The sequence below is a fragment of the Mus caroli genome, chromosome 6 (genome assembly GCF_900094665.2).
Source record: "Mus caroli chromosome 6, CAROLI_EIJ_v1.1, whole genome shotgun sequence".
NCBI lineage: Eukaryota > Metazoa > Chordata > Mammalia > Rodentia > Muridae > Mus > Mus caroli.
Window position 1 is genome coordinate 144,197,398 of NC_034575.1, and position 14,292 is coordinate 144,211,689.

General features: G+C 44.5%; 1 protein-coding gene across 1 annotated transcript in view; it reads right to left on the reverse strand.

Annotated features, from left to right (window-relative positions):
* Positions 1 to 14,292, reverse strand: part of Itpr2 (inositol 1,4,5-trisphosphate receptor type 2) — a 394,656-nt gene that overhangs the window by 355,067 nt on the left and 25,297 nt on the right. Inside the window, exon 2 of the mRNA XM_029478274.1 lies at positions 12,997 to 13,067. Coding sequence (XP_029334134.1) covers positions 12,997 to 13,067 — 71 coding nt within the window. The remainder of the gene's footprint in view (positions 1 to 12,996; positions 13,068 to 14,292) is intronic.

Below are 14,292 nucleotides of genomic sequence, written 5' to 3' on the forward strand. Positions count from 1 at the left end.
TCTCCTTTAGTGGCTCATCATCAGACCTGCTCTCAGAACTGCTGCTGCTGCTGCTGCTGCTGCTGCTGCTGCTGCTGCTGCTGCTGCTGCTGCTGCTGGAGGAGCTGGAGTCTGAGTCTGAGTCCGAGGAGGAGGAGGAGGAGGAGGAGAAGGCTTTCATCTGAGTCACTGTCTTCTGAAGAGGATGAGGCAGATGCCTCACTCTCTGATGAAGACTCACTGGCCGAACTGTCACTGCTAGAGGTACTGGAACTCGTGACACTCTTAGACCTCTTCATCTGTTAACTTCTCTCCAAGGTTTGCCATCACATGGTGAAGCTCTGCTGCACTAAGATAGCCATTGCCGTCCTTTTCAAACACACGGAATGCTTCTCTAATCTCTTCTTCACTGTCTGTGTCTTTCATTTTTCTTGCCATCAGGGAAATCAATTGTGCCGTTACCATACGCATCTACTTCATTGATCATGTCCTGCAGTTCTGCTTCTGTGGGGTTCTGCCCCAGGGACCTCATCACTGTCCCCAGCTCCTTCCCATGGCGGCCATGCCTCTCTGTCCTCCACTCTACTCAGGTTCTCCTCTCCTGCACACTCTCCCGACATGAAGGATGTCTTCCTTCTTCCAATGTCCTTATATTGTCTCCAGCAGAAGGTGTAGCCCAGATTAAAGGTGTGTTCCACCACACCTTTAATCCCAGATGACCTTGAACTCGGAGATTTAATCTTCTGGAATCCATAGCCACTATGCCTCAAGAGCTCCATACCAAGATCCAGATCAGAAACTTCTATCTCCAAGCCTCCAGATAAGGGTCACTGGTGAGTCTTCCAATTCTGGATTGTAGTTCATTCCAAATATAGTCAAGTTGACAACCAGGAATAGCCACTACACTAATTAAAATTTAAAATAATAATAAACAGGTATGTGGCATTCTTCCTCCCACTGCACATACTTTTATGTATGCTATAAAGAATGTAAGAACTGGGCCAACACGGCGTTTCATAATATGCCTACCGTGGGGCTGGAGGGATAGCTCAGCGCTTGCTGTTCTTGCATAGAATCCGGGCTCAGTCCCCAGCGCCTGATTAGCTCACAGCCACCTGTGGCTCCAGCTCCAGAGGCTCCAGCATCTTCTTCTGACCTCCCCAGAACTGGAGTTACAGGTGGTTGCAAGCCACCTGGGGGTACTGTAAACCTAATCCAGGTTCTCTGGAAAAGCAGCCAGCATCTTTTAACCACTGAGCTGTTTCTCCAGCTCCAAAACAAATCTTGTTATACATGCCTCTAGTATGGTAAGTTCAGAGGGGCTCTGGAGAGTGTTTAATTAAACTTGCCCCAGCTTTGTCACCTAGCAGCTATTAAGAGAAAGATAAATAAACCTTTGGCCTATATAAGTCATTGATGATATATGGCCTGTTCCTCTGAATTGCAACATTATCTCCAAATTGAAACATTGGCTCCAGGAGCCTCTGGTAAAAACCAGTAGATAAACTAAAATGTAGGTACCAGAGAGACTACGAACCTGGAAGAGGCTTTGGGGCCCTCCCGGCATTAGAAAAGGAATTGAACAGTTGCTGAGGAAAGAGGCTCTGAGCAGCCAGACCCCAGAGAGAAGGATGCTGCCAAAGCTCACCCATTGGGGTTGGCTTTCTGGAGATGTAGTTGCTTTCGAGTTATACCTACTCCTTGTAAGTAATCTTTCACCCATACTCCTTTGATGGTTTGAATATGCTGGGCCCAAGGAGAGGCACTATTAGAGGGTGTGGCCCTGTTGGAGTAGGTGTATCACTGTGGGCATGGGCTTTAAGATCCTCATCCTAACTGCCTGGAAGTCAGTATTCTGCTAGCAGCCTTCAGATGAAGATGTAGAACTCTCCGCTCCTCCTGCACCATGCCTGCCTGGATGCTGCCAAATTCCTACCTTGATGATAATGGACTGAACCTCTGAACCTGTAAGCCTGCCCCAATTGAATGTTGTCCTTATATGAGTTGCCTTGGTCATGGTGTCTGTTCACAGCAGTAAAACCCTAAGGAAACACTCCTGTTAGTAAGCCCAATAAAAATGCATTGATTCCTCGAATAGGGCATTAGTGCAATTGTTACTTTGGTCTGTTGTGAGTTTCATCTCTGGGGTGAGTAGACATATATACTGTGTCTGTCACACAACAATTGGACCAGTTTTGGGTTTGTTTTGAAGGTGTGGCTTTTGGATTTCCGTTACAAAGGCTAATAAAATTTTATTAAAATATGACTCATTAGGTTAGATAGTATTAATAATTTAATGATATAAAGCAGTTAGAAAATCAACTGGCATACAGTAAGGAGTAGGTAAATATTCGTTGCTGATAGATCTTTTATCATAATCAGTTGTTGGTTCACTTACAATCACCTGCTCCAGGCCAGATATACGGCAGTGGCAGAGCTTGGTGCTTTCATCTGTGGTGCACTCAAGAGAGGCTCACTGAACTCACGGCGGTTCAGGGTGGCATCAGGATGTTGCTGTGTGCACCAATCGTTGCCACTTAGATAGGAACAGTAGTGAGAGAAGCACATACTCCGGAAAGCTGTCCTCTGAGCGAGGTAGGAATAATGGTTCCTAAATTACCTTCATGAAAAGGTTAATTATAGGCCTGAAACCCAGGCGCCCCTCCACCTCAGACCCAATCCTTCCTAGACAACCTAACTAAGAAGCGCCGGCTGCCCTTAAAGCCGGAAGTTAAATTTCCATCCACCCACAGTACCTCGCCATAGCTTTTTATTTAGCCCTTATCTCTTCCTACCTTGAGGTATAAGTATTTGAATACAGCTCTTATCTCCCTCATTAGATTACAAACTCCTCGAGAATTACGTTTATATCCAACTTGTCTGGAGTGTAGCAATGCTATCACATGGTACACTATGAGACTACACATTCCAGATCTCTGCTGACTCTCTCCAAGCCACTCTAGCATGGAAGATCCTCAGCCCACCACCGTACTTACATGGAAACTATTCTAAGCAGTTGACATTGAGAATTTCCATATTTAACACATTTTTAAAACAATAAAAAAAGACTTGCTTTGGAGTTGGAGAGATGGCTCAGCACCACCTCAGAGCACTGGCTCCTCCAGCAGAGGACCCAGAATCTGTTCCAGCACCCACCCTGAGTGGCTCACAACAGTAACTTCAGCACCAAGAAAGCATCGCCCTCTTCTGGCCTCTGCAGGTACCACACACACATAGTACACATTCACATACATGCAGTACAACACTCCCATACACAACATAAAATTTAAAAACAGAAAAAAAATATGTATTTTTAGTTATGCAGATATTGTATAGGCCAGGGAGGCCAGAGAGTGTATCAGATTCTCTGGAGCTGGAGTTACAAGTGATTGTGAGCCACCCATTTGAGTGCTGGGAACCTAACTCAGGTCTTCCACAAGGGTGCGTAACTACTGAGCCAGCTCCCAAAACTCTCTACTGTTTCTAACTTGTAGTGTTAGCTATTAAAATGCTCAGATAATGATATTTATTTGGTACTTAGTAAGAATTTAGACCAATAACCTCACACACAGTTTGAAAGGAGAAATTGTGGCATATGAACTTACAGCACAATTTATTAATTGGGGTGTGTGTGTGTGTGTGTGTGCAGACGTGTGCATGAACTGTGTCTATGGGTGATGATGTGCCTGCCACAGCATACATGTGGAGGTCAGAAGACAACCTTCAGACGTTCATTATTGCCTTCAGCTGGAGCAGGGTTTTTTCTTGTCTCTGCAACAGTGTGCTCCTAGCTAACTGGCCTTTGAGCCTCCAGGATTTTTTACTCACAGAGCAATCTTGTTAGCCTCTCACTTCTTACTCATAAAGGGGGTAACTAAACATCACAATCCAATCTGCCCTTTCTTTCCTTATCACTCAGAAACCACAAGAGTCTCCTCCTAATGAAGACTAGGTGCTTTAGATTTACTTGTTTTATTTTATTATGTGTATGGATGATTTGCCTGCTTGTGTGTTTGGGCACCACCTATGTGCCTGGTGCCTATGACGTCAGAAGAGGACACTGGCTCCCCTAGAACTGGAGTTACAGATGGTTGTGAGGAATCATGTAGGCCCTGGGAGCATCCGGTGCCCTTAAGCACTGAGCCATCTTGAAGTGAGACTCGGTTGTGTCATGTGATGTTTTCCTGGAATCTGTCTTGTGAGAGAATGCTTTGCTGAGGCAGATGCATGAGAGGATGTGTGATGCTTAGAAAGAGTGTAAATATAACCCAATAGACAGTAAATGACCCTCTTGCATTGGTTCATCTTACAACACTTTGCTGGTCTTCCCTGGTCTTTGCTTGTTGTCACTTCATAGAGAGAAAAGAACTTCTTGTGCTATTCCAGCTACTTGTTGCCACTTCCTTGGATGTCTGCTGGCTCAGCCAAGCCTCATGGTTTCTTCTAGATCGAGCCGCTGCTACTGATTCGTGTTTGCCGATTAGACTGGAGTGCTGCTTCTGTGTTTGATGTTTTAGACTGGGCTGCTGGTATCCTGACAATGAAGATCAGAATCGCCCCAAAGAACAACTTCTAAACAGGTCCACATCCCTTTTGTCCTATTAACCATATTTCTCCCCTAACTTCAATCGGTGGGCTAGAAGGGAGGTAGTAGTGTTTAAGAACGCTTATTAAAGTTGGCTTTGAAAAATCTAAGCCTACACCATCTCTCCGGCACTTTAAAATGCACAGATTTCTGAAATCCTATGTAGCTCCACAGGAGAATGAAACAGGCATTGGAATCTACTCCCCCTCCCCTTCTCTAAATTCTCACTGAAGAAAGTAAACTCGTATTAGCTCATTTCAGCCATCAATTAGGAGTTTAGTTGTAGTGGATAAGCTACAGACAAAGGTTATCACGATGACCTTCACAAACACTGCTACCTACAGTCCAAGTAACTTCCCAGTGAAGCATGTTTAAAGGTCCTAATACAGATTTATAAAGCTGTTGGCTTGGAATCCATTGCAAATTTCCAAAGTTCTCTGAGCAACAAATTACTACATCAGAGTTCGGGTTCACTGAAAACTTGAAGGAAGAAATTCCCTTGAGCTGTAAATATGGTCTCCAAGACCAAGATGACCTCTCTCCAGAATAAAGTCAACTGTAGTGTGTTCAGCCCTTGGTGAATATCAAGTGTCAAAGTCACCCACAAGGACCTTGGCAGAAAACAAACCAGGCCTCTCGGCTAGAGAACGCCTGAGGAATTTGTAGTTAGCAGCAATATAAAAGAGTTAAAACATACCAAGAACGCAGAAGAAAGGAGCTGAGGAATAGCGATAGAAACAAATACTTAAGGAGAGGGAAGGCTCAGGTTCTCCCACAGCTGTGAAAGCCATGAGGTAGAATTTCCAGGCAAGCAAAATTCCAAGATAGGGAGGGTCTTAAGCCCTGGTCTCAGCTCTGCCCCAAAAGGTCAGTGACCTGTGACAGCTGCATAACCTCATTGCCCTCGGATTTCTGAACTCCAATTCTGAACAGCAACAATCTCTGGTGACAAAGTAATAAAGCCTAGAGAGCCTGAAGCATGATGTGGCATAAAAGTATCAAACGCCCAATAAGTTATGCTGCTTGTTTTCAAACTTGAAATAGTTTGTCACTGTGTACGAAAGAAAGAAAAAACCACTACACTAATGCTAAGCATGGTGGGCACTGATAATCCCTCACTCGGGGCGTGGAGGTAGAAGGATTTAAGCTCAGTTTCTGCTACATGGCAAGTCTGAGGGCAGCCTGGGAAACCTGAGGTCCTGTCTCAGAATAAAAATAAAAGAGTATATAAACCCAAATCTGAAGAAGTTCCACAGAGCAAGTGTTGGGCTGGTGGAGGCAGCAAGTATAAGAGACTAGTGTGTTCAACCACCGGAGCCTGAGGAGGTGGATCTATGAGTAAAGTCCCTACCCCCCAAGCACAGGAACCAGAGTTTGAACCTTCAGCTCCCATGTAAAAAGCTGGGGAGGCAGTGTGCATCTGTAACTGGGGACAGTTGTCCTTGGGGACAGATTAACTGCACTAACTGAAATGAGAGTCTCCAGGTTCAGCAAGAGATCCTGCCTCAAAAAATATGGACGAGAGAGATACAGGGACACACCTAATATTAACTTCTGGTCTACATACGTGCACACACACACATGCACACACTAACAAGTGTGCTTAGATGTGCAACCTCCATGGCTGGAGGCACGAGTGAGGCTCTACCTTCAAAATGCCATCTGTGGTCACCAGCAAAAGGCTCAGGTTACATTTCCTCACAGGTTACACCTAAGCCCCTGATTTTTCACCATCTGCTTTTTACATTGCACAGACCAGAAACTCTTCCTTTAAATTCCAACTCCTGAAACATTGTGACTTATGACCTCCAAACATCCATTGCTTGGCAGGAGTAGCCCTGTGATAGACTTGGTGGGTTATGAAATAGGCAAGAGTCAACAACTTCAGGATCTCAAGAGTTGAAACATTCTCCTAGTCCAAAAAGCCTGACCTTGGGCCCAAGGCCATCTCTTTCCTCCTGGGGACAAGCTCCTTGGTTTCATGCCTGTGTTTCCTCACCCCTAGGGTCACAGAAGGACAAAAAAAAAAAAAAAAAAACTAAACCCACTCTTGCTTTCATGTACGTCAGCTTCTCCTCCCAGCTGTGTACAAACACAGACGTTTGTACAACTCCATTCTTACAAGACAATTTTCCAGAAAAGGGAGAAAGACAAAGGGAAGTAGGAAAGAAGCCAATGTAAAATCAACATAAAATAGATGAAAGTAACTCTCTTCACTGAAGATAGGGAATGTGAAACTATCGGTCGGGAAACAAGACTAAATCATGTTGTCATTGTGACCTGTGAGACGTGGAGGTGTGAACATAACCTCTGTGGTGTGTGTCTCTAGACCTTAACCCCCACTTCAGTAAGTTGTACCAAAACCACTAAAATGAGCCAATCCATAAGAAAGTCAAGAAAATCTCTGGCTGTCCTCTTCCAAAGCATCCAGGACAAAAGCAATAAAGACTGAAGAAGCATTGTAACCGAGGTACCAAATACAGCACAGGATATCTGGGGGAAAATGGAGGAGTGGAAAAACCCTCACGGTCAAATGAGTCTGAAATTTAGTACTGAGCAGCACACACAGCGCAAACTCTTACTGTGGACAAATGGCCTGTGAGGCACAAACCGACATGCTTCCTAGTCACAGTCAGCCTCCCTGCCTTTGGAAGCACCTGAGTCTCACATCTGGGCATGTCTGCAGGATGCTTTCAGACAGGCTGACTGAGCCGGGAGGCCAGCCTGGAAGGGGCTCACCTCAGAATAATATCACGAGAAAAGGTGCCAGTCAACAGAGTTCCCACAATGCCCTTTCCTTTGCTCACTGATCTGTCCAGATGTGAGTGGGCACCTTCATAGCCTACATCACTGTCCCAGGCTGTCCCTGTCATCAGGTCTTTCCTGAGGCAACAGGCTGAAGTCTCTAACCATGAGCCGGAGTGAGCCCTTCCTCCCTTGGTTCATCTCTTCTCGGGGTTTTTGTTACAATGACAAGAAATGTAGCAGCTACACAAGGATTTAAGTTCATGGAACAGGGTAGAGTTCCCTGAGCCAGCTTTACAATTCTCCTGTATAGGCACCTTTATCACAGAGTCTCAAGATTGCTTTTTAAAAACAAAGTTGGTGTGGGAGTGGGGTGCGGGTGGGGGCATCTCTACAATGTGCCAGAGACCTGGTATGGTGAAAGCTCCCAGGAGTCTATGAGGGTGTCCTTAGCTGAGAAGCATAACAATGAGGATATAGAACCTCAAACAGCATCCCCTGTAGCCAGGCAGGGTCCCCAGTGGAGGGATATGGACATCAACTCACCCACAAAACTTTCAACCCAAAACTTGTCCTGTCTACAAGAAATGCAGGTACAAAGATGGAGCAGAGACTTAAGGGAATGGCCAACCAATGACCTGCCCAACTTGAGACCCATCCCATGGGCAAGAATCAATCCCTGACACTACTAATGATATTCTGGTATGCTTGCAGACAGGAACCTAGCATAACTGTGCTTTGAGAGGCTCCACCCAGCTTCTGACTGAAACAGATGCAGAGACCCAAGTCAACTCATGGAGTCTTGTGGAAGACTTGGGGAAAAGACTAAGGACCCCAAAGTGGATAGGAACTCCACAGGAAGACCAACAGAGTCAACTAGCCTGGACCCTAGAAGACTCTCAGAGACTCAACCAACCAAAGAACATACACAGGTTGGACCTAGGCCCCTCACACATATGTAGCAGATATGCAACTCAGTCTTCATGTGGGTCCCTCAAGAACTGAAGTGGGGGCTATCTCTAATTTTTTTTTTTTTTTTCGAGACAGGGTTTCTCTGTGTAGCCCTGGCTGTCCTGGAACTCGCTCTGTAGACCAGGCTGGCCTTGAACTCAGAAATCCTCCTGCCTCTGCCTCCCAAGTGCTGGGATTAAAGGCGTGCGCCACCAGGGGGCTATCTCTAAAGCTGTTGCCTGTCTGTGGACCTTGTTTCCCTAACTGGGCTACCTTGTCTGGCCTCAGTGGGAAAGGACAAGCTTAGTCCTGCAGAGGCTTGATGTGCCAGGATTGGGAGGATACCCAAGGTGGGGGGCTCCACCCTTTCAGAGAAAAAGGAGAGGGAGAGGGACTGTGTGAGGCAGGGGCTGGGACAGAGGTGGGGGTGGCAGTGACTGGGATATAAAGTGAATAAATAAATTAATTAATTAATTAATTAATTAATAGAAAAACAAAAACAGAGGAAACCAAGCATGGTGTCACACACCTGTAATCCCAGCACTTGAGAGGTGAGGACAGAGACAGGAATATGGAAGTCCCAGGCTCTCCTCATCTATGTGGCAAATTAGAGGTCACCCCAGCTCAAAACAATAAAATAAAAGTCAAGTAAGCAGAATAAATGGAACAACAAATCTGACTGGTAAAGAACTTTAACTCACTCAAGACAGAGCCAGTCTGTCTCCCTTCTCATCGTCCTCTGTGTGTGGTTTCTACAGAAAGAACTAGACACTAGGCTTTGAGGAACTCTGGTTGCTTGTTAGTTACAGTGTGGTTTTCTCTGCTGATAAAACAGCCGAGATGACCTCGTCCTCCTAGCCAAGCTGTTACCTTCCTCATCATTCGGCTGTCCCTGTTTTCAGAAGACCATCACAGCAGGGCTGACGGACTCCCGACACTCCTTGAGAGAAAGAATGGGTGTGAGGGCCACTGAACCCTTGCCTGAGCAGCCAGACAGTAGTGTCCATTTCACAATTGCACGTGGCCTCAGGGACTCAAGGAAGGGATTGAGGATACAAGCTGAAGAAGCCTAAAGGCAGGGAACCTCATCTGCCAGGCACAGAGGAGACGTCATTCATGGTCGGTGCAGACCTCCTAAGTAGCTGCTTCAAGGTCACCCACGCTCCTACAGTAAACCTGACCCATGCTCTGCGCATAAGTCTGATAAACCCATTGGTTCCCAGGGAGAGCGAGGGTTTGCCCTTGGAACTTTAGAAGGAAGGGGGTGTCATTGCCTAGACATGCCCCCAAAGGAAAAATTTCTCATGACACGTTCATGGGAAACTTCTAGATTGTGCATGGTTGGGGAAATCATTACTTCATGACTTCAACCAATCAAGAACTTTGGTTCTAAAAAACAAATGTAATTGCTCAAGAAATTGGAGGACTTGAGCTAGGGTCACATTTCACTGCTGGACAATGAAAAACATTCAAATTCACTTGAGAAGAGCATGTGCCCAGCTCAAGGAGCTATGATGGTGGTGGCCTATTGTTCCTTCACAACATCTAAGGAAGAAACAATCCGGTTTTGGAAACTTGGCAGAGGAGTCTGGACATGCTAGGCGGGTGATTCCCACAGTCAGCTCTCTAGGGCGTGCAATGGTTTTTACAGCTGCAGAGGCGGGCAGGAGAAACAGACACAGGCAGAGTACAGAAGTGCCAACAGAGCTGCAACAAGATGCCCGTGGCTGAAGCTTTTGGGAGAGTTTGCTCCTGGCTGTTGGGAAAACCAGGACAGAAGCCAGTCAATCTCAGAGACTTCTGTGCTGGGCTCTGCCAGAAAAGAGTTGGACTTTCAGACCAGGGGAGTTTGGGTCTCCAACTGGAAAGGACACCCTTCTCTGGCGATAGTGGAGAGACAGAGGCTTAGTTTTAAAGTGGAAGTAGGAACTGAGAGCCAACTAGCAGGGATGTGAGCTAAGAATCAGATTACAGGAAAACCAGGCTCCAGCTCTGACAATGATTCACACCTTGAACTCCTGCCCACTGGATAACAAGGAAACAGGCATCTGGGTCCATCTGCCTCTGGGCACAGGGTTGTTAGTTCTAGCACAGATCTGTTACCCTCCAAAGCCTTCCTGCTCTCCAGAGTAATCTGCCCTTTCACACAACCTGCTTTTGGAAAGAGCAAATCCTACTGAGAACCAAGGAATCAGGCTGCTGAAACTCACAGCACAGACCTGGGATACCCTTTGAATCAAGTTTGATCACATGATCCCAGAGAGAGCTTGGATATCTCAAACCACAGTATCCAATGGCTGTTCAGGGAGTCGTCTTCTATGGGTAAAATTCAATGACTGAGAAGTAGAAAGAAAAGGAAAGAGATTTCTGCTCCAGAAGAAGGTGGAGTAAGGTCAGAGCCAAAGACGCTTAACAGAGTCATGTTGTACCCTTTCATTATAATGTAACTGCCTTTGCATAAAGACGAAAAGTGTGTCTGCAAAGCTTTCCCTGAGAACACTGAAGGCTTACAAATGCTCATCAGTGGGCATTGTTCTTGCTATCCAGCTCAGCTCTCATGAGACAGTGACAGATGCCCTTGGAGGCCCCTGACAGGTGACCCACTTTAGATGACAAAGCCCCCAGACAATACAGTAAGGTCTTGAAATTCATGCTTTTCCCCAACATAAATACTGCGCTGTCCCAGTTTGGTTTTGAGACTAATTCTCTTTTGAACTTTCTAAACTGGACTCCAGCAGCACAGGAGATCGTATAAAAATGAAGAACTAGGACTACAAAAAGTTAAAAGTTTTCACACAGTGAAGAAAACCATCAGCAGAATGAACAGAGTGGAGGAGAACCTTTGCTAGACAGACCTTACACAAGGACGTTAAAAGTTAGAATATACGCCAGGCTGTGGTAGCACATGCATTTAATCCCAGCAGAAGCAAAGGCAGGGGGATTTCTGTGAGTTCAAGGCTGTGACTAAGACAGACAATAGACAATAGGCTTGACTAAGACAAGCTTCAACAATCAATGAATGAAACAAAACTGCCAATCAATAAATAGGCTGATGAAATAAATGGTTCCCCCAAGAAGAAACACAAACCATCAATATACATTTTTATGTTCAACATCCTTAGCCAGTCAGGGACATGCAAATTAAAACTACTTAAAGGTTCTAACTCATCCGAGTCAGAATGGGTTTGATCAAACAAAGAACAAAAGTCAAATGACAAGCTAGAGAGAGATGGAGTCATAGCAAGAACTTTTGCTGTTCTTGCAAAGAAAGGACACCATCACCTCCCACTTCTTTTGGTCTCCATGGGCACAGCATGCATGTGGCACATATTCATATGCTCGGGAGCATACATGTACATGCACACACACAATAAAATAAGTGTTATAAAAGAGAAAATGTAAAGAAAGAAGAATCCTTAACCAGCTCAGGTCTCCAAAAATGGTTAAAGGAATAACAAGATGTGATATATACACACGATGGAATTTTACTAAGTTATAAACATAATGAAAGTGTAAAACTTGCAAGGAAACAGATGGATTTAGATATTATTATATGATCCTGGTTGTGGTTTTGTTGTTGTTTTTTTGTTCTTTTGTTGTTGGTTTGTTTTGTTTTGGGGTTTTGATTTTATGGGGTTTTGTTTTGTTTGTTTTCTGTCAACTTGACATCTGGGAAGACAGAACCACAATTGAGAAAATTCCGGTATCAGACTCGCCTTTAAGTCTCTGGGGCATTATCTTGATTAATGGCTGATGTGGGAGGGCCCAGCTCATTATGGGCAGGTGGGCCTGCATTGTATTAAAAAGCAAAGGGAATGCCAGAGTGGAAAGACAGGAGTGGGTGGGTGGGTGGGGAAGCACCCTCATGGAGGTAGGGAAGGGGAAATGGGATAGGGGGTTTCTGAAGGGGAGACCTGAAAAGGGGAAAACATTTGAAATATAAATAAAATAACCAATAAAAGAATCTTTAAATTTTTAAAAAATAAAAAAATAAAAAATAAAAATAAAATAAAATAAAGCAAGCAAGCATGGGAGCAAGGCAATACAGAGCATTTGCCCATTGCTTGTATCAGTTCCTGCCTCCACGTTCCATCCCTGACTTCCTTCTGTGATACATTGTAGCCTGAACAATGTAAGATGAAGTAAATTGTTTCATTCCCAAGTTGCTTTGGTCCTGGTGTTCACCATAGCAATAGAACCCCAAGATTGATATTAAGTGAGGTGACAGCTCAGAAAGATCAAAATCACACACTCTCTTTCATATGCAGATCCTAGCTTTTAACGTTTGTATGATGTTGTAATTACTACTTTTTGTCTTCTAGGATGTTCTCCAGGTCCCATTAATCCTTCTGCAGAAGCTGAGTTATAATCAACCTGCTGCTACAACTGGTTTCTCAGCCAAGGAGACCATGAAGCTCTAAGACAACAGTTAGTTACCACATGCCATCTGTGTATGGCTCTAAACGCCACATTCACACAACATGGGACTTTCATAAAGAGAATTAACAAGCTAACAGTAAAACACTATGACATGTATAATATAACTGTCACAGAAATCTATAAATAAATAGTATCTAGTTATATCTACTGGCTTGAAAAGTTCATCTTTCATAGGTAATTACCAGGATTCCTTGGCAGTCTATAGATGCCATGATGCAAAACAGAAATCAGATAATTCATTATAGATCCCTCCAAATTTAACAGCAAAACCTATGTGGAAACTGGAAGTTCCTTACCTCTGAACTTCTTGGGTGGGTTGGCAAGGTCCCCCGCCTCTGGGTGCACCACACAACGGTCATCCACCAACCTGGAGGGAAAGAATGTTTATACTGTTAACATCACCACACTCATAAACCACACACCGCACAAGGACATCAGGTAAATATTTACAGTCTGAATACTCAGAAACTTCTTGAGAGTCCGAGATTCATAAAAAGATTAGGTTCTGGAAAGAACAGGAAGCATTAAGTGGTAGGAAACTTGTTAGATTGGCTATGACCTTGACAACTACCAAGCAGAGTTGAGCTATCTAAAACCCTGTTGAGGGAAATGCCCTGACCTCTAGGATGTTGGAAGAACAAGCACTGACCAATCAGCAATGCATATACATGTTTAAAATAACATGCCTTGGGTCAAGCCAGCCAATATGCCTCCAAATATGGAGAGGGGAGGGGCTCACAAGGCCCCACTGTTAACCGAAGAGCATTTAGCAGGTGATAGCTGAGGAGAAACAGTTATTTTTCTTTGGAGGTGCAGCCCTAGCAAGTTGCCCATCCTGAAATAGAGAGCCATACACTCTTGCACAAGTAGAGGGCAACCCTAATTGACTTACTGGGTAACAGGAGGGCAAGGAGAAGGAATGGCATTGGGCAGAAGAAACAGAGACAGGAGTGTGAGGGGGGAGCTAAGATTGAATACAATCTAAATACTTTGCATTCATGTATGAAACCACCAAAGAATAAGTAATAATTTAAAAGAACATGTACATATACACCTACCTCTACATATGTACACATATGTAAACATATAAAAACATAGAGGCTGGAGATATAGTCCAGTGGCTTAACTAGCTTACTGCTCTTGTAGAAGACCTGGATTTGATTGCCAACACCTATGTAGTAGCTCACAACCATTTGTGAATCCAGCTCTGGTTATGGGGTCCTACCTACATTCCCCAGCTCCTTCATACACATGCTGCACATACACTCCACATACACACAAATGCATAAAATGAATAATTTTTAATGGAACACAGCAAAATATTAACAGTAATGAGGGGCCTGGTATAGGGGTGCATGAACTTGAGAGGCAGAGGCAGGTGGATCTCTGGGTTTGAGAATGGTCAAGTCTACTTGGAGAGTTCCAAGACAGACAGGGCTGCATAGGCATTTTTTAAAAAAAGACTCTTGTCTCTCAAGAAAGAGGAGGAGGAAGAGGAGGAAGGAAAGAAAGAAAGAAAGAAAGAAAGAAAGAAAGAAAGAAAGAAAGAAAGAAAGAAAGAAAGGAAGGAAGGAAGGAAGGAAGGAAGGAAG